This window comes from Lontra canadensis, unplaced genomic scaffold (genome assembly GCF_010015895.1).
Source record: "Lontra canadensis isolate GAN:19392208 unplaced genomic scaffold, GSC_riverotter_1.0 scaffold35, whole genome shotgun sequence".
Classification (NCBI taxonomy): domain Eukaryota; kingdom Metazoa; phylum Chordata; class Mammalia; order Carnivora; family Mustelidae; genus Lontra; species Lontra canadensis.
In genome coordinates this window covers 3,362,926-3,390,030 of record NW_022631029.1, presented here as the reverse complement: position 1 = coordinate 3,390,030, position 27,105 = coordinate 3,362,926, and the positions used below count along the sequence as shown (strand labels likewise).

Sequence of the window (27,105 nt, the reverse complement as noted above, 5' to 3'; positions counted from 1 at the left end):
TAGGCGCGCTAGGAGGCGCGGCAGGAAGGGGTGGGGCTTAGGTGCTGTTTATTGCTCGTGAGTGCGTCACAACGAATAGCCAATCAAGCAGTCCCCCTCGCGCCTGCGTGGTTTCCAAGGCCTGAGATGCCCGACAGCTCGAAAGAGGGTGAGGGACTCTAGAAGACAGCCTACTTAACAGATGGTAAGACTGAGGTCCAGCAGCGGCAGGTACTCTCTCAAGGCCATGCTATGCTAAAGTGGCCCGTGGTTGACCCAGAGCAAGACAACCTGTTTTCTAGGTTGGGAATCAGATTCATCCAGTTCAACAATCCCTGCTCCGCTTTTGGTGACATTTCTCTGGTCCAGGATCCCAACCAGGAAATATCCCATGCTACGTTTAGTCTTGTCTCCTTAGTCTCCACTCGGTGACATTTCCTCAGTCTTTCCTAATCTTTTATGACCTTAATATTTGGGAAGAGTACTGGTTTTGTAGACTACTCAGCAATATGGGTTTGTCCAGTGTTTCCTCATGATTAGAAGGAAGTTTCTGACTTTTGGCAGGAATCCCACAGAAGGGATGTGTCCTTCTCAGTATGTCATATCTGGAGTCACAGGTTATTGATGTGTCTCATCATTGGTGATGTTGACGTTGGTTACTTGCTTAAGGCATTGCCTGCCAGTTTCTCAACTGTTAAGTTACTATTTTCCCCTTTACAGTAATTATCTTATGGGGACATACCTTAAGAGACTATGCAAATACCCTAGTTTTTTTTTAAATTATTTTTTTTAAATTTTATTTATTTCTTAGAGAGAGCCAGCGAGCGCAGTTGGGGGTGGGGGTTGAGGAGGAGGGGAGACGGCAGAGGGAGAAGGAGAAACCGGCTCCCCGCTGAGCAGGGAGCCCCATGTGGGGCTCCATCCCAGGACCCCCAGATCATGACCAGAACCAAAGGCCAACCCTTTGACTCAGCCACGCAGGTGCCCTACTTTTTTTTTCTTTTTTAAAGTATTTTCATCCACTAGTTTTAGCATCCATCCATGGCTCTTGCCAGCCAAAATTGCTATGGTGATTTCTGTTTATTAATTAGTTATTAATTGGAATTCTATTGTAAACAAGAGCTGTCCATTCTTCTCTAGTTATGCATTTATTCAAGTATTTATATCACTATGAATTTATGAGTATTTATTTTATTTTGTGGGTTACAATAATTTCTTTCTTTCTTTCTTTTTTTGTAGGCTTCATGCCCAACATGGGACTTGAACTCACGACCTGAGATCAAGAGTCACGTGCTCTGCAGACTGAGCTAGCCAGCACCCCTACAATTAATTCATTACTTACTTTGCTGCCCCTTTAGGTTAGCTTCTATGTTGTTTTAATATGTCTTCATCTTTGGGGCTCCTGGGTGGCTCAGTTGGTTAAGTGTCCGACTCTTGATTTCAGCCCAGGTCGTGATTTCAGCGTCGTGGGATCAGGCTCTGTGCTCAGTGGGGAGTCTGCTTGAGAGTCTCTCTCTCCCTTTCCCTCTGCCTGTCCCCCCACAAATAAATATTTTAAAAAATATGTCTCCATCTTTCTCTGAGAACGTCCTTAGTTTTAGCACTACAAGCTGTTCCATGTTTGGTTTGGAATATCCCTGGAATCAGCCATTTCTCCAAGGAGCCTGGTTCCTCTTCTTGGAGAATGGTATTGAGAAACTAAGATCTGGGAGGTTGGTGTGCTCACTGCTACTGGGGTATCATTCATTGCTCAGAGATCCTCTCAGCAGTAAGAGTTAGATAATACAGGGGTGCCTGGGTGGCTCAGTGGGTTAGGCCTCTGCCTTTGGCTCAGGTCATGATTTCAGGGTCCTGGAATCGAGCCCCATATCGGGCTCTCTGCTCAGCAGGGAGCCTGCTTTCCTCCCTCTCTCTCTACCTGCCTCTCTGCCTACTTGTGATCTCTGTCTATCAAATAAATAAAAATCTTTAAAAAAAATAAAGAGAAAATACAAATATATGGGCCGCCTGGGTGGCTTAGTCGTTAAGCGTCTGCCCTCAACTCAGGTCATGATACCAGGGTCCTGGGATGGAGCCCCTCATTGGGCTCCCTGCTTGGTGGGAAGCCTGCTTCTCCCTCTCCCTCTCCCCCTGCTTGTATTCCCTCTCTTGCTGTGTCTCTCTATGACAAATAAATAAAATCTTTAAAAAAAAAAAAAAAAGGGACGCCTGGGTGGGTCGGTTGGGCGACTGCCTTCCGCTCAGTCATGATCTGGGCGGGAGTCCCACATTGGGCTCCCTGCTCATTGGTGAGTCTCCTTCTCCCTCTGACCTTCTCCCCTCTCATGCCCTCTCTCTCTCTCTCTCTCTCTCTCAAATAAATTAAAATCTTAAAAAATAATTATAAGAAAAAAGAAAGAATTGTGGAGCTCTGTGAGTCAGGCAGCAGCCAGTGCTGAGAGAAGAGCCTGGGTGCGGGATGCTGGGAACCATGGCTTTTGTCTGCAGTCTGCACCAGAAGTGGCCCATGCTGGAAAAACCAAGCTTTTCAATGGGTCCCTCAGGCTCTGTGGGAAGCCAGGAAACTTTCGTAAGGGTCCTGGAAGGGCTGGGGGTTACAGGTCAAGGCTAAAAGTGTCTTGGTTGGCCCCAAATATTTGTGCAGAGTAGAGACAAGAAAATATTTTTCTCTTTTTTTGTGTTCAAGGGAGAGGGTGAAAAGTGATGGGGACACTCAGACCAGTGATGGGAACATTGTTGGGGGGAGGCCTGAGTCTAGGGACTGGAAGCCGCTCTCTGCCCCTTTTTTAGTTTTATTTCCCACTTAGTGCTTATCACAGCTGCTATTAGATACTTACCTGAATCATTGTTTATGCAATATCCCACTCCCTAGGTGAAATAAAAGCTCAGTAGGGGAAGAGACCTGACCTATATTGTTTTTCATCACTGTGACCTTGAACAAGGCACAGTGCCTTTGTGCCTCAGTTTCTCCATCTGTAAGATGAGGATAGTCTTACCAAAAAACATGCATCCAATCCCAAAAAAGGCAAGAAAAGAGAGAGAAAAGGAGCACAGAGCAGGTGAGTCAGAGAAAAAACACATAAGAAGTCAAATAGGTCCATAATTATATTAAATGTAAATGGGCCAAATGCCCCAGTTAAAAAGACAAAAGATGGGCAGACCAAATAAAAAAGCAAAACTCAATTCTGTGCTACTTACAGGAGACACATACAACGTAAAGATACAGAAAGGTAGAAGGTAAAGGTTGCAAAAGGATGGTGCATTTTAAAAATGAGGCTGGAGCACCCGGGTGGCTCAGTTAAGCATCTGCCTTCGGCTCAGGTCATGATCCTGGTGTCCTGGGATCAAGTTCTGCACTGGGCTCCTTTCTCAGCAGAAAGCCTGCTTCTCCCTCTCCCCCCTCTTGTGTTCCCTGTATCTCTATATTTCTGCCAAATAAATAAATAAAATCTTGGGGAAAGAAGAAAAATAAATAAATAAATAAATAACGAGCCAAGGGTCACCTGGGTGGCTCAAGTCAGTTGGGCATCTACCTTTGGCTCAGGTCGTGATCCTGGGAGTTCCTGGGATTGAGTCCTACATTGGGCTCCTTGCTCAGTGGGGAACCTGCTTCTCTCTCTCCCTGCTGCTCCCCCTGCTTGTGTGCTCTCTCTCTGACAAATATAGTCTTTTAAAAAATGAGCCAAGAAAAAACAATGAGCCAAAAGAGAACTGTGTGTCAACTTAATGTGAGACAAACTCCACTCCAAGGCAAGAAACACTGAAATAAAGAAGAGCACATCATAACAAATAAAAGTCGAGTTCACCAGGAAAACTATGACAATTGCAATACCATGTAGTCAATGACATGATCTCCAGATATCAGAGCATTTGTCTCCTAAGGCTCATACAACAACAATTAAATACATGTGAATGTGGTGTGCCTGAGTGGCTCAGTGGGATAAAGCCTCTGCCTTCGGCTCAGGTCATGATCTCAGGGTCCTGGGAATGAGCCCTGCATCGGGCTCTCTGCTCGGTAGGGAGCCTGCTTCTTCCTCTCTCTCTCTGCCTGCCTCTCTGCCTACTTGTGATCTTTGTCTGTCAAATGAATAAATAAAATCTTAAAAAAAAAATACATGTGAATGTTTGCCTTCACCTGTGAAGTCTGTCAGCCATTACTGTTAGTGTTGCAATAGTTGCTGTTATTAGTTTATATTTAATTTTGTTGTTTACTTATTAGTATCAGTGTTTATTACAATTCTTCCAGCCCTTATAATAGAGATGGGGCTGGATGGGTAAGAGATTCCACTATGCAGGTAAAAACACTGACTAGGTTGCCTGGTGGCTCAGTGGGTTAAAGCCTCTGCCTTTGGCTCGGGTCATGATCCCGGGGTCCTGGGATCGAGCCCTGCGTTGGGCTCTCTGCTCCGCAGGGAGCCTGCTTCCTACTCTCTCTCTGCCTGCCTCTCCACTTGTGATCTCTGTCTGTCAAATAAATAAATAAATAATCTTTACAAACAAACAAACAAAACCACTGAGGTTCAGAGATGGATAGGGAGTAGTCCAAGTCCCTCAGAACCAGCACTGGCCCAGGGTTTATTTGATGTTCTTTCCCAGGAAATTTCTCACATATCTTCACCACCCTAGCACCTCTTTCACTTGTTAGCTTGCCTGCTTTCCAACCACAATGATTTCCCTGAATTCCCCCACCTCCACTCCTTTTGTGCCAGTCACTGTGTAGGCCCCAGTGCTAAAACAATGACAAACAACAGACCCTTCCTAGACTATGGGGGTTTTCCAACCTAGGGGGGCAAGGCAGAGTTAAGTCAAATAATAGTACAGACATAAAATCAGTTATGAAGTGAAGGTTCATCATGCTAAGAGGGCTGCCAATCAGGCTTTGCCTTGGGGAGGTCTGGGAGAGCTTCCTGTAGGAGGTGACCTTGGAAGGAGCACCAATCTGACAAGTTAGTTACCTCTAAAGCCAGTTACCTCCTCTGGCGTTAGCTACCTCCAATAGCCAGTGACTCACTCATTCATTCATTCATTCATTCATTTATCCAACTCCCATACCATAGGTGCTAGGCATCAGTCAAGGATGCAGTGGGGACAAAACAGGCAAAATTCTTCCCAGGGTGGAGCAGAGTGGGATAAGAATGAAGGAGATCTGCAAATGGGTAACTCCTGGGAAGAAAACAAAATAGAACGAGGGAAGTGTTAAGTGTCCCCGCTCCTTTTCAAAACAAGATCCATAAAAACCCATCTAATCGAAGCTACCACCTTCTCCCGAGGCCATGGGTATCTTATCACCCTCTGGCAGAGGGTGCAGGGAGAAGAAACTCCTTCCAGCAGCCCTGCTTGCTCACTCCCTCACCTAACCATTAATTGCGTTTCTTCTCTGTGCAAAAGAAAAGCTTTCTCGGGGATTAGGCCACGCGAGGGTGGCGGAGGTTCTGCGTGCCCTTGGGTAATCGCTCCCCTGGAGACCTTGGGTCCACATCTGTAATTAGGGCTTAAGGGTGGGTCGTCCAGCAGTCCCAGAGCTGCACTGACAGTCACGTCTGAGCTTCTTAAGGCAACACCTTTTAGGGCTGTCCTCTCAACAGCCCCCACAAGGTGAGAGTGCGTGCATGGCAGTGTTTATCCCCATTTCGCAGATGAGCAAGATGAAGCTCAAACGGGAACGGTAAGTCCTGGTGGGCAGCGCGGCGCTAATTGGCGAAGAGACTCCTGAGACCCCTTCTCCCGCCTCCGCCCCCGCCCCCGCCCCCGCTCCGGGTGGCGCGGCAGCCTCTGCCCCTTTAAGAACGCCCCGCGGAAACAAGCAGGAAGGGGGTGGTGCTTGCTTCCGAGACGGATGTGCGCACAGACCAATGGATGCTACAGTCGCAGCAGCGGCGGCCAATGGGCGCGGCGGGGGCGGGGCCGGGCGCCCGAGCCTGGTTCCCGAGGCGCGGCGGCCGCGGCTGGGGGCGGGGAGGGGGGTGCAGGACCCCAGGCGGGGGTCCCGGAGCCGGAGGCACGTGTCCCGGGGCGCCGGCAGGGTTGCACCGGCTGGGGGCGCTGCCCAGGCCTGGGCTGGTCTGGGTGCCGGGGCGACGGGGGCTGGGGCCGATGGGCGGGGCCAAGGGCCGCGGGGGGAGGCGAGCCGGGGGGCGCGGAGGGTCGGAGTGCTAGAGGGGGCGCGGCAGAGCGCGGGCGGCTGGGGGTGGGAACCGAAGGGGACTGAGGGGAGTAGGTGGGGGCAGTGCTGGCAGAGAAGTGCAGGGCCCGGGGCCCCGAGGGGTGCGGGGGTCGGGGGCCCCAGACTGGTGGCGTCAAACAGGCATGAGGCGTTGGGGGCCTGGGTGGGAGGTTGACGGAGAGCCAGGCCCGGGTGGGGGTGTCGTCTGGAGGGTGTAGGGTATGATGCGATCCGTTGAGGGGCGTCTGGGGACATCAGGGTGTTTACGGGTCGACTGAGCGGCTGTGGGGAGAGCTGGCCCAGGCTGGGGGCGGTGGTTGGGGGAGGGGGGAGGGCGAGTTATACGGGCGCAGGGGATTGTGGGGGTGGGGGCTGGGAGGGTCTCAGAAAATGGGGCCGGGGCCCGGAAGGAGCAGGCAGGTGAGGGTTAGGGAGGAGATGCTGTGGGTTAGAATTAGAATGAAAACTAGGCTTTACCACCTCTGAGCTTGGGGCCTGGGGAAGAGGGGCAGTTGTTCATAGCCAGAAGAGGAGGCTGTAGAATCCCTTGGGGGTCTTGACCACCCCTGTAAAGGAGGCTACTTTGAGAGAGTGGTCAGGACCCTTGAGAGGAGGAAGGGCTCCCAGGGAAGGGTATGGGCTAGAGTCCTTGGCATTGGGGGAGTGGTATTAGATTCAGGGTATGGAAAGAAAAGGCTTGGGATTTCTAGTGGCAACCCTTAGGAGAAGGGGCAGCTGGAGGTGGGATTCCTGGTAAAGATTCAATTCCCTCTGGGCTCTAAAAACAGACTTCCTGAGACTTCAGTCACCCTAAAAAAAAATCCTAGCAACCCCCTCTGGGCGTTTAAAACCCCAGGTTCAAATTCTGTCCCTGCAGTTACCTTGCTCTGTGACCTTGGGCAAATCGCTTTGCCTCTCTGGGCCTCAAATCACTTTTCTGTAAAATAAGGGGGCAGAGGATGTTTCCTACTCTGGGTATTTGTAAAAACTAAAAAATAATCAGCTGTAAAACAGCTAACATTGAGACTGATTGATGGCTAGGGTTTGATGTGTAGGACAAACCTGGGTTGTTCTTTACCCACTGTACAGATGAGGAAATTAAGGCCGGGTGCCCCTAAGTCACACAGTGGGTGAATGGATGCAGAGGAGAATGTGAGGGTGGGATTCTTACCCCATCCATTCCCCCCACCAGGGCCAATTCCCGTCCCCCCAGCAGCATGGCTTCCTGTGCTGAGCCCTCTGCCTCGGGGCCTGAGCCCACTGCCCCACCGCCTGCTGGGGTCCCACCACTCGAGGACTTCGAGGTGCTGGATGGGGTGGAAGACGCAGAGGGCGAGGAGGAGGAGGAGGAGGAGGAGGAGGAGGAGGAGGAAGACCTGAGTGAGCTGCCACCACTTGAAGACGTGGGGCGGCCTCCACTGGAGGAGGCCGAGCAGCCTGGGGCCCTGGCCCGAGAGTTCCTGGCCACCATGGAGCCTGAGCCCGAGCCCGCCCCAGCCCCGGATGAGTGGCTGGACATCCTGGGTAAGGAGCAGGGGTGGCTTGGGTTGACCCACACGGCCTGGACAGTTCAGGTTCAGGAATGACCTTGGCCTAGGCCATCTTCTCCCCTGAGCCTCATTTCCCCCTCTCTGCTGTGCAGTAGTTTGGAAGTCAAACATGTAACCACGGTGATCGCTTGCCACAGGCAACTGGTTGAGACACTTCATATCTAAGAACCCCTTTCATTGTCACATGCACACATGCACGTCGTGTTCTAGCCCTGTTTCTCAGAGCTGCTAAGAGCAGCTCAGAGAGGCTGAGTCACCTGCCCAGGGCCACACAGCCAGTACTCCAGGTGCTGGCAGCTCCCAGCCCCCACTGCTTCCTTTTTTGGCATTTGTCTGACAAGTGCCTCTTCCCTGAAAATGTGTCCAGGGGTCAAATAGATCTGGAAAACATCTCATTTTGTTCAATCCTCTGTCTGATTCATAGCATGCATTAGCATTGCAACTGCTCAGAGAAGGCCTGCAACAAAGAAACTGGGGGATCCCACACACATGCCCCATCATGTACCCCATGATAGTGACCCTGGAGACTAGAGAGAAATACTGCTGCTGGTACTGATACTTTGTATATTAAATAACATTAGTGTCCCCTAATAATGATGGTAGTGAAACATCATTAATAAGATCACAAATACTGATATTAAAGCAATAGTGTCAAGTAATCCTGATTTGATAATGCAGATTTGTTACTGTTATCATTTCTACTGCTGATAGAAATGCCACTTGTAAAAATAACACCAGGTTGGGGTGCCTGGGTGGCTCAGTCAGTTAAGCATCTGTCTTCGGCTCAGGTCATGATCTCAGGGTCCAGGGATCGAGTTCCCACATTCCCACATCATGCTCTCTGCTTGGAGGGGAGGTTGCTGCTCCCTCTTTGCCTGCCCCTACCCCAGCTCATGCTGTCTCTCGTTCTTGCTCGGTCTCAAATAAATAAATAATAACATTACAAAAAATAAAAATAACACCAGTTAATATTTGCTGGGTCTGTGCCAGGCCCACACATCATTTTTTAGCCTTACAACAACCCTAAAATGTAATTCTTACCAAATCCCCATTTTTTTTTTTAAGATTTTATTTATTTATTTGAGAGAGAGCGCACGTGCATGCACGAGAAGGGAGAGGGTCAGATGGAGAAGTAGATGTGGGACTCGATTCTGGGACTCCGGGATCATGACCCAAACCCAAGCCAGACGCTTAACCAAATCAGCCACCCAGGCGTCCCACCATCTCCCCGTCTTACAGATGAGGGAACTGAGGCTCAGTGAATGGAGGTGCTTGCCCAGCAGACAGCCTCCTAGGCTGTATTAAAATTTGGGAAGCTCTTCTTTGCTGATATTAAGAGCTGCTCTGCTTTCCCTCTGAGCACGAACCTGACTGCCCATTAATGTTTGAGCCAGCTGCTTTCTGAGGTGAGAATTTGGGCTTCTGTCCAAGGAAACTGAGGCCTTGAGAGGGTACATGATTTGCCCAGAGTCTACTGAGATAAGAGGAGAGGCTAGTGCCTGCTTATAACCCGACCAGCACATCCACCATTCGTGCCCAGATACTTAGAGACACAGGGATTCCTAGGGAGCCACTAGATGAGTTCTGAAACTGGATGTGGAGTATGGACAAGTTGGGGAACAGTACAGAAATTTGGGACATTCTAGAATATTCCAGAATATTAACAGCTATTTCCCTGTCCCTCACCTTTAGTCAAAGGTCCATTCAGAGTTACAGTATATCCCAAACTGGTGGAATATTATAGAATCCAGGTAAATGCTGGGAATATGGATGACTGCAGGTATTAGTCTGATGGGCCTCACAGGTGTAAGCCCTCAGTTGCCTCAGTGGTGGTCGTGGGATGACAGTGGCTTTCTTTGTTGTGCGGGTTCCGTGAGTGGATGCGTGAGGGTGCTGGGCCTCACGGCTGCTCAGTAACTGTTCGCCATGGCCATTTGGCCATTCCTGTGATTGCTTGGGGCTTGGAGGAAAACATGGACTGTGGGCCCATCAGGGACACTGTTGCTTATAGACCCTCTGGCTGCTTAACTTTGAATTGTAGTGATGTGCTTCTTTGGTAGAGACACAATCCTGGTGTCACAGAGACTCTGATAACCAAGCAGACTGCTCACTGGGTATCACCAGGGGTCTCCCTGATGTCCCCATTTCATGGCTAGGTAAATGGAGGCCCAGTGTTGAAGGGCTGGATGGGAACCAGGAGGGGGAGTGGAGGGTGGCTCCAGAGTCTATCCTGGACATCCCTGCCAGCCTGATTCTGCTTGGCAGGATGACTTTTCTCAGCTCTTTGTCTGGGCCAAGACTTAATTTTCTTTTCTTTTTTTAAAGATTTATTTATTTAATTGTCAGAGAAGGGGTGTATGTGCACACAAGCAGGGGAGTGATAGGCAGAGGGAGAAGCAGGCTCCCCACTGAGCAAGGAGCCCGATATGGTACTCGATCCTAAGACCCCAGGATCATGACCTGAGCCGAAGGCAGACGCTTAACCAACTGAGCCACCCAGGCATCCCAGATCTAAATTTTCTTAAGATAATGGTCAGACGGGCCATAATTGTCACCCCTTAGATTGATCCTTTCATGCTTAGTGTCCAGCCAGGGACAGTCCCAGGGGCATGGGATCACCTACCCAGTAAGTGGCAGAGCAGCTCTTTGAGGCTCAGCTGGGTGCTGGGAGAGGGGTTCTGGGGGAGCAAGCACCCATCTGACCTGCGCGGTGATAGGCTGCTCGTCCCCGGTCCCTGGCAGGGAACGGGCTGTTACGGAAGAAGACGCTGGTCCCAGGCCCAACTGGCTCGAGCCGCCCAGCTAAAGGCCAGGTAGTCACTGTACAGCTGCAGACCTCGCTGGAGAACGGCACTCGGGTGCAGGAAGAGCCAGAGCTGGTGTTCACCCTGGGCGACTGTGACGTCATCCAGGTGGGAGGGCGTGAGGGCCCTGGCATCTGGTCTGGAGCTGAGTGGAGGAGGCCTGTGGGGACTAAGGGGAGGTGGTGGCCGCTGGGGGGCAGGGTGGTGGTGGGGTCGGAGTGGGCGTGGCATTGCTACTGTGTACCTGAGCCTGCCTGACCCTCTTGCCCCCGCAAACCCAGGCCCTGGATCTCAGCGTTCCACTCATGGATGTGGGGGAGACAGCTATGGTCACTGCTGATTCCAAGTACTGCTATGGCCCCCAGGGCAGGTGAGAACCTGTTACCAGCAGGGTCCCAATGGGGGACCCCTTTGCCCACCAAATTGATAGCAGAAGAAACAGACTTAGGGAGGGGAAGTCACTCACCAAGTCAGGAAGCCCATGGGTGGCAAGTTACTTCCCTTTCATTTCACTGAGGAGGGGGTGATGGTGGAGCCAGCTCCCAAGTCTTGAGCCCTCGCCCTTTCCCCCCTGCTCCCTAGCCAACCCAGTGTGTCTGGGGTTTGCTCATGGTGGCCGCTGGGTCTGAGTGCTGCTCTTGCCCCATCCCCCAGCAGGAGCCCGTATATCCCCCCACACGCGGCCCTGTGCCTGGAGGTGACCCTGAAGACTGCCGTAGATGGGCCTGACCTGGAGATGCTCACAGGCCAGGAGCGTGTGGCTCTGGCCAACCGGAAGCGGGAGTGTGGCAATGCCCACTACCAGCGGGCCGACTTCGTGTTGGCTGCCAATTCCTACGACCTCGCCATCAAGGCCATCACCTCTAGCGCCAAAGGTGAGTGCCAAGTCAAATCCTGTCGCCCACCCTGCGAAGCCATCCACTCATGCCAGAAGCATCCAGCCACAGAAGGACTCAGACTCAGAATGATCTAGAATATTCCAGAATGTGGACAGATGTTCAACTCTTCCTGACCCTTAGACTAGAGTCCACTGTAGACTTATGGTATGTCCTCAATCAACAGAATAGTACAGAACGCAGGTAGATGTTGGAATGTGAGTGACCATGGACCATGTCAATCCACATGCCCTGTGGTTAGGTCCTCGCATTGCTTAGGCTCGATCTTACTCCTTAGGAGCGCCCTGAGGATGGGCTGGTCTTGGCCCGTGTTAGAAAAAGGGAAACTGAGACCAGAGAGGCTTGAGGTCCTCCAAGGAATAGATGGTGGAGGCCCCGCCCCTGGGAATTCAGAGCCCCTCTCCCCAGTCTCTTGGGACTGGGGTACTCCGAGGCCCTCCCCACTCAGTCCCCTCTGCCACCAGGTCCAGAGGGAGCGGGCCTTGACCTGGGTCACAGTGTGTGGGGCGCCTTTCCCTGGGGTCAGAGGTGGCCAGCCCGCCACAGATGGGCGGCTATGGGGGGCTGGCGGTGCGGTAACCAAGGCCACGGTTGAACACCAACATCCCCCTGCCCCCCCGCTGCAGTGGACATGACATTCGAGGAGGAGGAGCAGCTCCTGCAGCTGAAGGTGAAATGTCTGAACAACCTGGCAGCATCACAGCTGAAGCTGGACCACTACCGAGCCGCACTACGCTCCTGCAGCCTCGTGCTGGAGCACCAGCCCGACAACATCAAGGCTCTCTTCCGCAAGGGCAAGGTGAGCTGCGGGCTGGTGGACCTGCTGATTCCCCCACACCCAGAGCAGTGGGGCTGATTCCAAACGCTGGATTTGAGACGAGCACGGGCATCAGCCAGCCAAGCCCTCTGGGATACAGGTGGGGAAACTGAGTCCCAGACAGGTGGTGAGGTGTGGTCTGGATCATAGCAATTCGTTGACAAGCCAGACTTGAACCGTAGGTCTTAGGTTCCCTCCTAACTGCTGACACTGCCCTGCGGCCCTTTGGTGACTGCTCTTTGTATATAATCCTCCATGGTTCACACGTCTCAGAGTAAAAAGCCAAGTCCTCATTGCAGCCCTTGGGGCTCTGGGTCATCGGGTCCTCCCACCATCCCCTTCCATCTCTCCTCTTCCTTCTCTCCATCCTGCTCAGCTTCCTCACTGCTTGCTGCCCAGGCTGGGGTTACTCCCACCCTAGTGACTTTGCACAGGCTCTGCCCTCTGCCTGAGCTGTTCACACCCCAGATCGCCCCATGGCTCCCCCTTTCACCTCCTTCAGGTCTTTGCTCCTATGTCACCTCCTCAGGAAGCTCTCCCCCGCCACACCCACCTGACCCCCTGCCCTGTCTTTATGTTCACCATGGTGCTGTTAGCAGAGGCAGGTGTCATTGTGGCTGTTAGGTCCCTTATTAGAAGCTGGAGATTTGTCCGTTTCACTCACTGGTAAATCTCTAGCCATGCAAACAGGGCCAGGTACACAGTGGGTGCCCAGTAAATGCTGTGGAATGTAGGGATGAATTTGGCCTGTGTAGACTTGACCGTAATTGCTTTTGTCCCCATCTGCTATTCATCTCCACGTGTGTGTGTTTGGTGTGGGGGGGGGGTTGGTGGGGGCGGAGTTCAGCGCCTTTAGCAGTACTGAGGAAATTGAGACACGAGGAAATGATGGGTCAGCTAGCCTGTCGATGAGAGGCATGAGCAGGGCTTCCCTCCAACAGGCATTTTTAAACTACTTGTGTGTAGGGTTCTGTGTAGAAACGTGGGACGAAGATGCTATCTCTATTTTCTCAGGGATCTGATGTTCTTGGGGGCAGTGGAATTGTCTGCTCCTATAGCCTCACATTTGTATCTGCTGGTTGTAGGCGACACAAACCCATCCTAACAGATTCAGACAAGAGGAGGAATTAATAACTTATGGAATTGCCAAGTATAGGGGGTTGGCTTCAGGCATGGCTGGATCCAGGCATTAGCAATGTTGTTGGGATGCTGTGCCTGTCTGCTGTGGGTTTTCCCCTCAGGGTGACCAAGGTGCTTCTACCTGCTCACTCAGAAAGTTCAAGGCTTCCATGTCTGTCCGTGACACCTGCATGGTTCAGGTGGGCCTCATTGGCTGGCTCTGAATCATTCACTGTAGTCAAAGCTTTGGAAATGCTCATTTGGCTTCTTGAGCCACCTAGGGTGGCAAGGGAGGAGGTGAGGCCAGCACCCAGGTTTCCTGCAAAGGCTGAGACAGACATGCAGAGGAGGGAGCAGATTGGGACGACATTGAGCCCAGTGGGGGGCTTATGTCGTCTGAGGGCTCAGGGACGGTATAAGGGTGGCTGGGTCCCTGGGGTGATTGTGGGTGATAGATTTGGGACTAGTCAGGGTGATCAGGAGCCTAGCAGGGCTGGGCCTTTTTTTTTTTTTTTTTAAGATTTTTATTTATTCATATGACAGAGATCACAAGTAGGCAGAGAAGCAGGCAGAGAGAAAGAGAGGAGGAAGCAGGCTCCCTGCTGAGTAGAGAGCCCGAGGCGTGGCTCAATCCCTGGACCCTGGGATCATGACCTGAGCCGAAGGCAGAGGCTCCAACCCACTGAGCCACCCAGGTGCCCCAAGGGCTGGGCCTTTTGAAGAAGATCATGGTGCACTGTCGTTCTAGAATGACGCTATCCATTTCCTTCCACAGGTGCTGGCCCAGCAAGGGGAGTACAGTGAGGCCATCCCCATTCTGAGGGCAGCCCTGAAGCTGGAACCTTCCAACAAGGTGAGCAGAAAGGAGGCAGCCTTGGGACCTACCCTGCTAACTTGTCTGGGAAGTCATCCTGTGGTCTTTGCCTTGTCCTGCTTGCTGTGGCTCTCCTGGGGTTCTAGCCTGGGCAGTGACGGCGAGGGGCTGGGTGACTGAAGAGCCCCAGCCAGCTTGCTGAGACCCTTATGACCCCTGCATAGATGGTCTGAACTCACCCCTCCCCAGCCAGAATCCCAGAGGCCAAGGGTGCTACCAACATGGCCAGTGTCAGGGTCCTCAGGTTTTCTACCAAAATCTTCCTTTCTCCTGGCCACCTTGTACTCTTCCCCATCCACTGGTTGCCTAGGGGGATAGAGATGGCAGCCCCTACTTTGCTGATGCCCCGAGAGGAGCAGATGGAACTTTCGTGTCCCAGTGGTTCTCGCCCCAAAGTGACCAGGGTTCCCCAGAAAGGCGGAACATCGGAGACGATGGTCAGGTTGGCTGCTACCACTGCATGTTCTTAGCCCAACTGACACCCACCTTTTGCAGACGATCCATGCAGAGCTTTCAAAACTGGTGAAGAAGCACGCGGCCCAGAGGAGCACAGAGACCGCCCTGTACCGGAAAATGCTGGGGAACCCCAGCCGGCTGCCTGCCAAGTGTCCTGGCAAGGGTGCCTGGGTGAGCGGGGGCTGGCAGGCGCAGGGATGTTCCCAGAGGAGGGGCAGGGGTTAAGGGTGGGGCATGCTACCCAGAAGGAGTTTCTTCATTTTGCAAACGTTGATGTCAACTGGGCTATGTTGGACGATGTTGGGAACACAGAGAAGCCTCAGCCCTGTGCAGTCAGGGTTAGAGCAGAAGATGGAAGAAGACTTGGAGGGCTCAGGGCGGGGAGTGATAGCTCTTCCAGAGGGGAAGGGGAGGTGTTCTAGAGCAGGGGACACTTGGCTTGAGTTTTGATGTATGAGTAGGGGTTTGCCAGAAGGTGGGAAAGGCGTTGTCAGGCAGTGGTTTGCTGGGAGGCCTCTTTGGGCCATGTTGGTAGCTGAAGCCTGGGGAATCAATCTTGACCACTCTCCAGCCTTCTCTTCCCTTCCATTTATCCACAGTCCATCCCCTGGAAGTGGCTGTTTGGGGCGACTGCTGTTGCCCTCGGGGGCGTGGCTCTCTCCGTGGTCATCGCTGCCAGGAACTGACCACCCAGGTGGCCACCACCCCCTTGCACACCACGGACCCCACCCCGCGCTCCCTAACTTCCCCAGGCTCCCTGTCCACTGCCCTGTCTGATCCAGCCCCCTCCTCTGGGGCAGGAACAGTGAGGTGTGGGGGCCACATGGCCCCAGTGAGACAGGAGGGACTATGGCCCTATAGGAGGAAAGTGAGGCAGGGCCCGGGCTTCAAGTCCAGCCCAGAGGGAGGGGACCCTCATTCCTCCAGACCCAATTCCCATCCCCACCCCCATCCCCTTGGGTTAGGTCTCAACAGAGGCCAGCCTCAGTTTCTCTTTCCCAACAGGCCTGGGGGCAGCCCTTCCCCAACCCAGTCCCTGTCCAAGCGTCAATCCCCACCCACACCGCCTGCTGCCCTCTGTCCAGGTTCTCCCTCCCACTCCTCCAGTGAAATAAAGCCTCCTACCCCGCACTCTGCTGCCTCTAGTCCCTTCTTCCGCTGTCACTTAGGGCTGGGCCAGAGATAACCCGTGTCACATCCAGGGTCATGTGGGACTAAAGCGGGGGTGGGGGCATCTCCTCTTAGGCCTCGGCAGATCTGCTTTACAAAGGGGGCAGCAGAGACCTAGAGAAGTGGGGCGATGCATTCAGGGTACCCAGCCGGCCTCTGCAGGAGTTTACCCCCAGTTAAACTCCACTTCTCTCGTCTCTGTTGCCTCATCTGAAAATGGGGATCCTGACAGGATCTAACTGGGGACAGTGCTGAGACCTGAGCAACCATAGGGGGCTGGCTGTGCGGCAAGCAGACAGCCCCATGCCTGGGTAACAGAATAGCCAGTGCAAAGGCCCTGGAACAGGATTGAGCCCAGCGCGTTCAAGGTTAAGGAGAGTGTGTGGTCAGCAGTTCCTCTTGATCTCGTTTAGTTTCCCCCCAACCTGGGGCTGTAGGAGCTTCTCCCTTAAATGCTGCCTACCATCACAGCCAGAGCGGGTGGTCAGGCCTCTGTCAAGACAGCACCTGTGACCCTTCTCACGGCTTCATCCTGCCTCTGGGAGAGGAGATCTCCAGGAATAGACCACCACCACAAGGACTGTGCTGCACCTGTCCCCTAACAGCCGCAGTAGGGAAAGCCACCGGTCATCGCCACCCAGCAAAAGGTAGCAGTTAGGCCTTGAGCTTGCCTACTCTGGGGTCCTGGTCTGTGAGCCATCTGGATAACTCTCTGGGCACAGATCTGTGGGTGGCTTGAACCTGCTACCCTTTCCAGCATTCAGCTGCTTTAGGCTTAGACACAGCAGGGGGGCTCTGTGGGTGGCACTGTGGGAGGGGCTGTGGGTCGGCCACACTTGGCAGGGCTAGAGTCCTAGGTAGGACACCCCCTCTTTCCTCAGTCTTGCTGACCTCAGGCTGGGGAGCTGGCCTGAGTGGTGACCAGCGTGATGGTGGGCTGGGAGGGTGACTTCCTGGCCTGGGTTGTGAGGGTCACAGCTGCTGTCGTTCCCAAGCGCATTAGTGTGGTGGCATTAGTCTACCAGGGACACACGGTGGCTTCATTCTGTGCCCATTGTTTGCATATTTTGGAGACAAGTCCTTTCTCAGGTAGATATATTATGAATATTTTTTCCCATTCTGGGGCTCACTTTTCATTTTCTTAGAGCAGACATTTTAATTTTTAGCAAGTTCAGTTTATGTTTTTGTCAACATTTGCTAACCAGGTTTGTAGGGATTTTCAAGGTGTTCTTTTATTTTTTTATTTTTTATTTTTATTATATAAGGATTTTATTTATATTTTTGACAGAGAGAGAGCGAGAGCAGGAACACAAGCAGGGGGAGTGGGAGAGGGAAAAGTGGGCTTCCCAACAAGCAGGGAGCCCAATGCAGGGCTCGATCCCAGAACCCTGGGATCATGACCTGACCCAAAGGCAGACGCTTAACGACTGAGCCATCCAGGCGCCCCTAGGTTTTCTTTTAAATGGTATGGCTTCAGCTTTTCTATGGAGATCCACGATTCACTTTCGTGTGAGGTTGGAGTTGAGGTTCATTTTCCAGGTAGCCTATCCAGTTGTTCTAGAAACAACTGTGGGGAAGACTTTCTTTTTTCTAGCAAGTTATTCTGGCAGCCTTATTAAAAATCAGCTGATCACGCATGTGTGAGTCTTCTGGCCTCTGCTCCATGCTCAGGATCTCTCTGTCCTCAGGTTTTCTGTGTCCTCTTTGTGGGTCCCACGCTAGGTTCCATGCTGTGCTGAAGGCTGTAGCTTTCTAGTAATGCTGGAGTCAGGCTTTGCTCCAAGGTTCTTTTGGTTGTGCCCATTATTAGTTAAGCACACGGAGGCCCAGAAAGGAGTCAGCTCCCAACCAAGGTCCCATCACCTGGGCACAATGGGCAAGATTAGCCCCAGGTCAACCTCCCTTCAGAGCCCATGCTGTGCCCACCAGGCAGGTCTACACCTCCCTGCAAGTTAGAGCCAGGAAACAAGAGAGGCTTTGAAGGCCATGACCAGGAGTGTGAACTTCAGTATGTTCCTTCCCTTGGTCTTTCCATCCTCTGGTCTGAATGGGAGAGGGGACAGGGTGTCCAGGACAAGGGGCACTGATGTTTCCTTGAAGGCACAGGAGTACTTTGGCAGGTGTGAAGCATGCTCCCAGGACTGGCATGGCCTGTGCAAGAGGTGGGCTGGCCGGGCAGTACATGACACATTCGGAGGACAGCTAGGATGGATTTTTATTTCGTATGAAAACATGTACCAATGCCTCCTGTATACTTGGTCTTAGGCAATGACTCAACCTGGCCTTGCCCTTGAGGGGTACAGCTTACAGTGGGCTATGAATTGGAAGTGAGCAAGACAGAATGAGCTGTGTGTGTGTGTGTGTGTGTGTGTGTGTGTGTGTTTGAGTGAGGGAGGGAGGGCATTCATATCTGAGCACTGGACATCCTTTGCATGCCTCCATGTCAAGTCATTGTTAAAACCTCCTGGGTCACCCAGTGTGGGACCATCGGGGAGCCTCCCTCATCGGGCAGAGGACAGAAAAGAGTGATCATGAATGCTTGTGGGCAGACGGGTGGGTGGAAGAAAATTACCATGGAATCATCAGTCACCAGGGCTGATGGAGATGTTTTAACCGACACTGAAATGTTCCCAGGAGGTCTAGCAAGCACACGGGCCATCTTTGAGGGAGAGCCTGCACGGCTGTCCCTACAAACTGTTCCCACGGAATGCTAGGCCTTACCTTCTTCATGGGTCCCAGGGAGGAAAATTCAGCTGATTCACGAAGCAAAATGGAGGTTTGGGGGCACTTGAAGGCCCTACTGATGTAGGTCAGTAAAAAAAAATAACTAAGCAGGCTTAGCTTATCCAAACCTGCACGTTCTCAAGAAAGGACTGGCCCTCGGTCAGCTCCTGGCAGGTCACATTCTAAGTTCTTGGGATGTTCTGGCTGAGAGTCTATGCTAACAATATAAGTTAGGGTGGGGCCTTTGGTCCCATGGTTTCAGCTTGACCTGTGGAGTGGCTGGAGACTGAGTTCAAGCACGTGGGTGGTCAGCACTCCTTCCCAGTAAAAACCCTGGACAAGGCTCAGGTGAGCTTCCTTGGTTGGCAGTACTCTGTGCATGTTGTCACAAAGATTTCTGGGAGAATTAAGGGGTCCGCACCTGGATGCTTGCCTGGTTTCTCCTGGTCTCTGCCTCATGCACTTTTATCCTTTCACTGTGATCAACCATGGCCACGAATATCACAGCTAGACTTGCTGGTTCTGAGATGCCCAGCTGAGCGAGCAGCAGAACAGACATGGGACCCGGGGGCTGCTTGCTGGCTGCCCGCCATGCGGAGGGACTGGCTCCAAAGTGAGTGCTTTCAGGACACCTGGGTGGCTCAGTGGGATAACCCTCTGCCTTCAGCTCAGGTCATGATCTTGGGGTCCTGGGATCGAGCCCCGCATTGGGCTCTCTGCTCAGCGGGGAGCCTGCATCCCCATCTCTCTTTCTGCCTGCCTCTCTGCCTACTTGTGATCTTTGTCAAATAAATAAAATATTAAAACAACAACAACAAAAAACCAAAGTGAGTGCTCTCATGGAGCCTTGCATTCCCTCTGCTACAAAACAATATGGTTCAACATCTCTAAGGCTCATTGGCTGGCTGAGCAGTTGAGCGGGTAGGAGGCTGGCTCTGAGGGCTGTGGGCTGCAGAAATTTTAAGGGGCTCCTGAGATTTCTTCCGTGTATCATCCCAGGACTGGAAGTGGGCAGGATCTCACTCCTGTGATTACGTTGTTATTGGGCACAGTTGACTTTAAGATACGGAGATAATCTGGGTGGGCCTGACCTCATGGGTTGCAGATGACGAAGCCAGAGAAACTTGAACTATGAGAGGGATTCAACATTCAAAATTCTCCCTCTCAAGAGGGGCAGACTCTCTGTTACTGAGGTGGAGGGGGCCACGTGGCTAGCACCTGAGAGTGGCCCCCAGCCAACAGCAAGGAAATGGGGACCAGAGTCCTACAACCACCAGGAAATGAGTTCTGCCCACAACCTGAAGAAGCTTGGACATTGAGCCTTGGGACGAGGATGTAGCCAGTCAACCCCTTGCTTGCAGCTTCATGAGACCTCGAGCAGAGGACCAGTTAAGACATACCAGACTTCTGACTCACGGAAACTGCGAGATAATAAACATATATTGTTTTATTTATTTATTTATTTAAAGATTTTATTTATTTATTTGACAGAAAGAGATCACAAGTAGGCAGAGAGGCAGGCAGAGAGAGAGAGGAGGAAGCAGGCTCCCTGCTGAGCAGAGAGCCTGATGTGGGGCTCGATCCCAGGACCCTGGGATCATGACCTGAGCCGAAGGCAGAGGCTTTAACCCACTGAGCCACCCAGGCGCCCCTAAACATATATTGTTTTAGGCCTAAGTGTGAAGTGCTTCGTTATGCAGCAATAGCTAGCTAACATGTGTATTGACAGCAGCTATGTTAGCAACTGCTGACTAACAAAGAGTGGGTATTCATCTCAGTGTGGTTGAAAAACACATAAATAAACTGCAAGCGACATAAATAGATGATAGAAAGGGATTAGATAGATAAATTCTCAAAAACTCATTAATAATAATGATTTCCGGGGCATCTGGGTGCCTCAGTCGTTAAGCATCTGCTTTCAGCTCAGGTCATGATCCCAGGGTTCTGGGATCGAGCCCTGCATTGGGCTCCTCGCTTGTCGGGAGGCCTGCTTCTCCCTCTCCCACTCCCCCTGTTTGTGTTCCTGCTCTTGATGTCTCTTTCTCTGTCAAATAAGTACATAAAATCTTATACAAACAAATAACGATTTCCATGATGATGCCATTTGCCATTTGCTGTGCTTATCCATATTTTATGATGTGGGCACACCAAGGAGGTCAAGACACGTCCCAAGCCATATAGGGAATGAGGAGCCGATGAGGGTCATAGAGTTAGAACTTCTGCAATGAGCTTGGCAGGTGGAGTGCTTGTCCAGGGGCATCCCATGGTGATCAGCCAGCTTCCTGGGGTTCCACTGGGAGCCACTGGGGCATCAAGCATAAAGTGGAGAAATGCTTGTTGTGAAGCAGCACAGCCCATGGCTGTGGTGTTCTTAATTCCTTCTCTCTTTTGGGGGGATAAGGAAGGAAGGGAGAGGGATCAGCAGGGGCAGAGGGAGAGAGAGAGAGAATCTTAAGCCGGCTCCACCCAGCACAGAACCCGAGACGCAGCTTGATCTCACAACCCTGAAATCATGACCTGGAGCCAAAATCAAGAGTCAGACACTTGACCAACTGAGCCACCCAGGTGACCCCCTTCTCTTTTTTAAAATATTTATTTAAGTGTGTCTGCACCTAACCTGGGGCTTGAACTCACAACCCTGAGATAATAAAATCACACGCTCCTGCAACTAAGCCAGGCAGGCACCCCTATTCTTAATTCCCTTAACTTCTCCAAGCCTTGGTTTCCTCATCTGGTGGATGAGTCCAAACCACTGTATTTACTCCAAAAGGTGGTCTTGGATGCCAAGCACTGAACACAGAGCCTGGTGCATTTTAAACACTCAGTGTTACTACTGTTTATGAGCTAAATTCACAGAGGCTCAGAAAGGGGTCCTGCCTTTCCCAGTGTTATTACACAGTGAGCTGGTCAGCCCTCAAAGCTGGCTCCTCCCATGTTCTCCATTCAGCAGTCCAGCTGTCTCTATCCTCCCCATCCTTCTCTCCAGACTGCCCATACCTCGGCCACCCTATTCCTGCCCTTCTGCAATCCCTCTGGGCAGTGCAGCCCTGCCTGCTCCAATATTTATCTGGCCTAGCCCCTGGATAAACAGCTGGGCCCAGACAGCGGGCAGAGGGCTCAGTGTGTCTGAGCAAGTGCTGGCATCTTCCATTTAGGAGGGACTGATCCCAGGTGAAGGGTAGGGGATTCCAGAGTTTTGACCCTGGGCTTAGGCAGTCCGGAGTTGGAATCTCTGCAGCAGCGTGTGAAACCATTCTGAGCCTCATTCTCCTCATCTACAAAATGGGCTGATATCTGTGTTGGGAGAATTAAATGATATCATTTATTCATTCAGCACATATTTCCTGAACACCTAGTTCATGCTAGGCCCTGTGCTGAGGCTGCTCAATGAGGAAATATACAGAAAGGGACCTGGGTACCAGAGGCAGAGTGAAGGGTAATCAGGGAGGCTCTGGGTCAGAAAGATTTTAAGTTCAAGTTCCAGCCAGCCCACTCACTGGCAGTGCCACTCTCCTTGAGTCCTGCCTCACCCCTCTGGGCCTTAGTTTCTCCATTTGTAAATGGAGAAATTAATGGCAGGTATGGGAGAATGTTTCAAGGAATCTGGCATTGCCTTGGGCTCAGCAGTTTATGGTTAGTGGGTAAATGGATGATAGTGCCAACTTGGCAGTGGTGGGCAGAAGTAAGGAGGTCACCTTGGTAGAGATACATAGGTCCCTGAACTTCACCTTCCTCTCTTACCTCAAAATCTTTATCTTATGACCACTGTCTGTAATTAGATTGAAGGGGAAAAGAAAACAAGAACTTCCCACAGGTTAGGAGACCCAGGAGCCCAGGAGAAGCTTGCCTGGGCAAGTCAGTGCTGTTTTCCAGCCTCAGTTTCCCCACCTATAAAATGAGAGATTGATAAAACTGCACAGTTCCTGTGGAAGAAAGTCTGGCAGGTCCTTGAAAAGTTAAACATGGAATTACAATAGGACTTAGTAATGTCACTCCTAAGTATAGACCCAGGAAAAGGGAAGATATTCATCCACACAAAAACTTGTACATGAGTGTTCACAGCAGCACTATTCATAATAGGGAAATGGTGGAAACAACCCAAATGGCCATCGATGGATGAATGAATAAATAAAATGTGGTCTGTTCACACAATGGGGTATCACATAGTCATAAAAAGGAATGAAACAGGGGCACCTGGGTGGCTCAGTGGGTAAAGCCTCTGCCTTCGGCCCCAGGTCATGATCTCAGGATCCTGGGATCAAGCCCCTCATTGGGCTCTCTGCTCGGCGGAGAGCCTGCTTCCCCCTCTCTCTCTGCCTGGCTCTGTGCCTACTTGTGATCTCTCTCTGTCAAATAAATAAAGAAAATTAAAGAAAAAAAAAAGGAATGAAACATTGATACATCCTATAATGGGACCAGCCTTGAAAATACCAATCTTTTTTTTTTTTTAAGATTGTATTTATTTATTTGACAGACAGAGATCACAAGTAAGCAGAGAGGCAGGCAGAGAGAGAGAGGATGAAGCAGGCTCCCTGCTGAGCAGAGAGCCCGATGTGGGGCTCGATCCCAGGACTCTGGGATCATGACCTGAGCCGAAGGCAGAGGCTTTAACCCACTGAGCCATCCAGGCACCCCAGTTCTTTTTTTAAAATTTATCCCTTCAGGGGCACCAGGGTGGCTGGGTGGGTTAAAGCCTCTGCCTTCAGGGGGCGCCTGGGTGGCTCAGTGGGTTAAGCCGCTGCCTTCGGCTCAGGTCATTATCTCAGGTTCCTGGGATCGAGTCCCGCATCGGGCTCTCTGCTCGGCAGGGAGCCTGCTTCCCTCTCTCTCTCTCTGCCTGCCTCTCTGTCTAGTTGTGATCTCTCTCTGTCAAATAAATAAATAAATAAATAAATAAATAAATCTTTAAAAAAAAAAAAAAGCCTCTGCCTTCAGCTCAGGTCATGATCTCAGATTCCTGAGATAGAGCCCCGCGTTGGGCTCTCTGCTCAGCGGGGAGCCTCCTTCCTCCTCTCTCTGCCTGCTTGTGATCTCTGTCAAATAAATAAATAAATAAATAAATAAAATCTTTAAAAAGAATAAAATCTTAAAAAAAATTTCTTCCTCCAATTATTTTTATTTTATTTTAAATTTTTTTTACGTTTTCTTCATTAACATATACTGTATTATTAGCCCCAGGGGTTCAGGTCTGTGAATCGTCAGGCTTACACTTCACAGCACTCACCATAGCGCATACCCTCCCCTATGTCCATAACCCAACCACCCTCTCCCTAGAAAATACAAATCTTGAAAATAAAACAGCAAGTTATTTTACCGGCAAAATAGGTTTATTCAGGAATAGCAGAGGAATGGCAACTCAGGACACTCAGGCTATGACAAAACTCTTGGCAAAATGGAACAAAGAAGTTGAAACATTACCTCATGGAGGAGGAGGAAGTTGGGAGGGGCTGCTTTGGAGGAAAGTAAGAGTTCAAGGTAGTGACAGTTTCTCATTGGCTGAGTTGCATTAGGTTCGTTGGCTGGGCTATTGCTGGGCCAGGGGAAAATCATCTTTCATCTTGCTGGGGTAGCAAAGTAGACTCCTTCCTGTTGGGGTTTGCATTTGAAAATGAGTCAGTAGGGTACAGAGCTCCCTCTTCTGACATCCTGACTTCATTTATTTACTGAGAGAGAGAGAGAGAGAGAGAGAGAGAGAGAAGGGGCAGGGAGTGACGAAGAAAATCTTAAGCAGGCTCCATGTCCAGTGAAGAGCCCAACTTGGGGCTTGATCTCACAACCCTGCGATCATGACCTGAGCCAAAATCAAGAGTTGGGCGCTTAACCCACTGAGCCACCCAGACGTCCCTGACTCGATTTTAAATGAGGTTGCCTTCATTCAGTTTCAAAAAAACATCATGCTGGGGCGCCTGGGTGGCTCAGTGGGTTAAGCCTCTGCCTTCGGCTCAGGTCATGATCTCAGGGTCCTGGGATCGAGCCCCCAGTCGGGCTCTGTGCTCAGCGGGGAGCCTGCTTCCCTGTCTCTCTGTGGGCCTTTCTGCCTACTTGTGATCTCTCTCTGTCAAATGAATAAATAAAGTCTTAAAAAAAAAAAACCACATCATGCTGAGTTTTTCACTGAGTGCCAGTCACAGAAGGTCACATATGGTATGATCCCAGTGATATGAAATATCCAAAATAAGTAAAAGCATAGACACAGAAAGTTGGTTAATGGTTGCAGGGGCTGGGAAGGGAGGAATGCAGAGTGACCATTTTGGTGGGTAGGGGTTTTCCTTAGCGGTGATAAAAATTTCCCCAAATGAGATAGTTGTAGTGGCTGCACAGTGGTCTAAATGTACTAAATGCCACTGAATAGTACACTGTATTTATTACTTATTTAAGATTTTATTTATTAATCTGACAGAGAGAGGTACAGTGAGAGAGGGAACATAAGCAGGGGGAGTGGGAGAGGGGGAAGCATGCTCTCCATACGCAGGGCTGTATCTCAGGACCCCAGGATCATGACCCCAGCAGAAGGCAGATGCTCAACGACTGAGCTATCCAGGTTCCCCTGAATAATATATTTTATTTATTTTTTAAAAAGATTTTTATTTATTTGACAGATCACAAGTAGGCAGAGAGGCAGGCAGAGAGAGAGAGGAAGGGGAGCAGGCTCCCTACTGAGCAGAGAGCATGATGCGGGGCTCCCAGGACCCCGAGAACATGACCTGAACTGAAGGCAGAGGCTTAACCCACTAAGTCACCCAGGGGTCCCCTGAATAGTATATTTTAAATGGATTTTTGGTACCTTATGATACCTAAATGTTTTCTTAAAATGGGAAAGCTGGACAAACACCATGTCTCAGGAACCCTGAGGATATAGAATTTTGTTCTATTAAAACTGTACTTTTTTTTTTTTAAAGATTTTATTTATTTATTTGACAGACAGAAATCACAAGCAGGCAGAGAGGCAGGCAGAGAGAGAGGAAGGGAAGCAGACTCCCTGCTGAGCAGAGAGCCCAATGCGGGGCTCGATCCCAGGACCCTGAGATCATGACCTGAGCTGAAGGCGGCTTAACCCACTGAGCCACCCAGGCGCCCCTAAAACTGTACTTTTATCACTAGCAAAATTTACCTCCTCCCCAACATCCTTAATGACCCAAAAGCCCCGGGCGGGGAATCCCATCTGCTTACCTTAAGGGAAGCTCCGCCAGCCCCACCCAGCGTCCAACGCGCACTTGGTTTGCATAGTCACGCCCATTCACTCCGCCAGCAGCCGGCCCCGCCCCCCACGTGTTTTGCACTGGCCCCGCCCCCTCCTTGCCCAGGCTCTCAACAGAAACCCAGGACGGAAGGCTTAGAGCGATCTCATAAATAATGCATCACGTCAGCAGGCAGTGGGGCGTGGCTTCAATCATTGCCTGGTGGAGCCAGGATCATGAATTATGCATCTTGAGGCGGGGCCTGAAGGTGTGCGCGTGTCGGGGCGGAGTCTGGGCACGGAAGTGGTCCCCTTTGGGGTCTTGAAAGGTGGGGCCATCCATGCCTCATGAATATACAGCACCTCGGGGCGGTGACTGCGAACTTCGCCAGGCCCATAGGGGGCGCGACCAGCTGCATTCATGAATAATGCAACAATCGGCGGGCCGTGCAGAGGTGACCGTGGGCTTCACTAGAGCCATAGGGGGCGTGGTCAGCCGCGTCTCATGAATAATGCAGCGCGTCAGCGGGCGGCGGGGCGGGGCGGGGCTGGCGCGCCGGCGCTGGAACCGGGGAGGGGGGGCGGGGGAGCGATGGTCGCAAGATGGCGGCGCTAAAGGAGGCTCGGAGCTACGGGCTGTCGTGCGGGCGGGTCAGCGACGGCAGCAAGGTGTCCGTGTTCCACGTGAAGCTCACCGACAGTGCCCTGAGGGCCTTCGAGAGCTACCGCGCCAGCCAGGTGAGCGGAGCGGGGCCCGGAGCGACCGTCGGGGACGTCGAGGCGCAGGCCGGCCTCATGCGCCCCTCGCGGAGGCGTCCTGTCTTGGGGGCGCGGGGTCCGGCGTGCTGCTCGCGGGTCCCTGGACCGACAGGTCGCGGGGTGAGCACCTGTCCGGCTTGGAGCGCGGGGAACCGCGTTCCCTCACGGCTCTGGGAGGTGACACCGGCAGGCGGCCCGGGGCGGCCAAGGGGCCCCGAGCTAGCGCATCTGGTCCGCGGTGGGGGGGGTGCGGTGTTTGCGATTGAGTCGGCACCTGGAGGCGTCCGGAGCCTTCCCGGCTCACCCAGCCTCTGAGCAGGAACTGAGCTATTTACCTGGCTGGGGGGCGGGGGAGAGGGTTGGGGAGGGTTGAGGTTTTTCCGTCCAGGTCCCAGGCAGGGTGGGTCAGTGTGGCCCCGCTGTTGGGACATCTGTGGAGAACCTGTTCCGTGTGTGTGGGGAGGCTGAGTCTGCACTTGAGGGGGCTTTAACACCAATGAAGCCCTTGGAATTGGGCTCACTCTTGGTTCATGTGAAGGGGAGTTTGGGCAGAAACTGACAGCTTGTTTGCAACTCCCCTGCTCCTCGCAGGTGACTCTGTCTTACTGGACATTTTT

General features: G+C 51.8%; 2 protein-coding genes across 4 annotated transcripts in view; both read left to right on the top strand.

The window, feature by feature from the left end:
* The first annotated feature begins 5,883 nt into the window (after nt 1-5,883).
* On the top strand, nt 5,884-15,789 carry FKBP8 (FKBP prolyl isomerase 8). Of its 3 annotated transcripts, XM_032867703.1 has the most exons (9): nt 5,884-5,977; nt 7,335-7,666; nt 10,435-10,604; nt 10,778-10,866; nt 11,151-11,371; nt 12,019-12,191; nt 14,104-14,181; nt 14,698-14,829; nt 15,258-15,344. In XM_032867703.1, the coding sequence occupies exons 2-9, from the start codon at nt 7,360-7,362 to the stop codon at nt 15,342-15,344; spliced, it is 1,257 nt and encodes a 418-aa protein (XP_032723594.1). In that variant the 5' UTR covers nt 5,884-5,977; nt 7,335-7,359. The 3 variants fall into 3 exon arrangements, with proteins under 3 accessions (XP_032723594.1, XP_032723592.1, XP_032723591.1); XM_032867701.1 differs by lacking the exon at nt 5,884-5,977 and having other exon boundaries at nt 11,154-11,371; nt 15,258-15,789; XM_032867700.1 differs by lacking the exon at nt 5,884-5,977 and having other exon boundaries at nt 15,258-15,789.
* Nucleotides 15,790-26,294: 10,505 nt separating this feature from the next.
* ELL (elongation factor for RNA polymerase II) overlaps nt 26,295-27,105 on the top strand; it is a 73,256-nt gene continuing 72,445 nt past the window's right edge. The window contains exon 1 of the mRNA XM_032867699.1: nt 26,295-26,467. Within this exon, the coding sequence (XP_032723590.1) occupies nt 26,333-26,467 (135 nt within the window). The 5' untranslated portion in view covers nt 26,295-26,332. The remainder of the gene's footprint in view (nt 26,468-27,105) is intronic.

What these genes read in the sequence shown, in the direction of transcription:
- FKBP8 (XM_032867700.1), top strand. Translation starts at nt 7,360, where the DNA reads ATGGCTTCCTGTGCTGAGCCCTCTGCCTCGGGGCCTGAGCCCACTGCC. An exon ending in GCGACTGTGACGTCATCCAG is followed by an intron (nt 10,605 to 10,777) that starts GTGGGAGGGCGT and finishes CCGCAAACCCAG; the next exon opens with GCCCTGGATCTCAGCGTTCC. An exon ending in CATCACCTCTAGCGCCAAAG is followed by an intron (nt 11,372 to 12,018) that starts GTGAGTGCCAAG and finishes CCCCCGCTGCAG; the next exon opens with TGGACATGACATTCGAGGAG.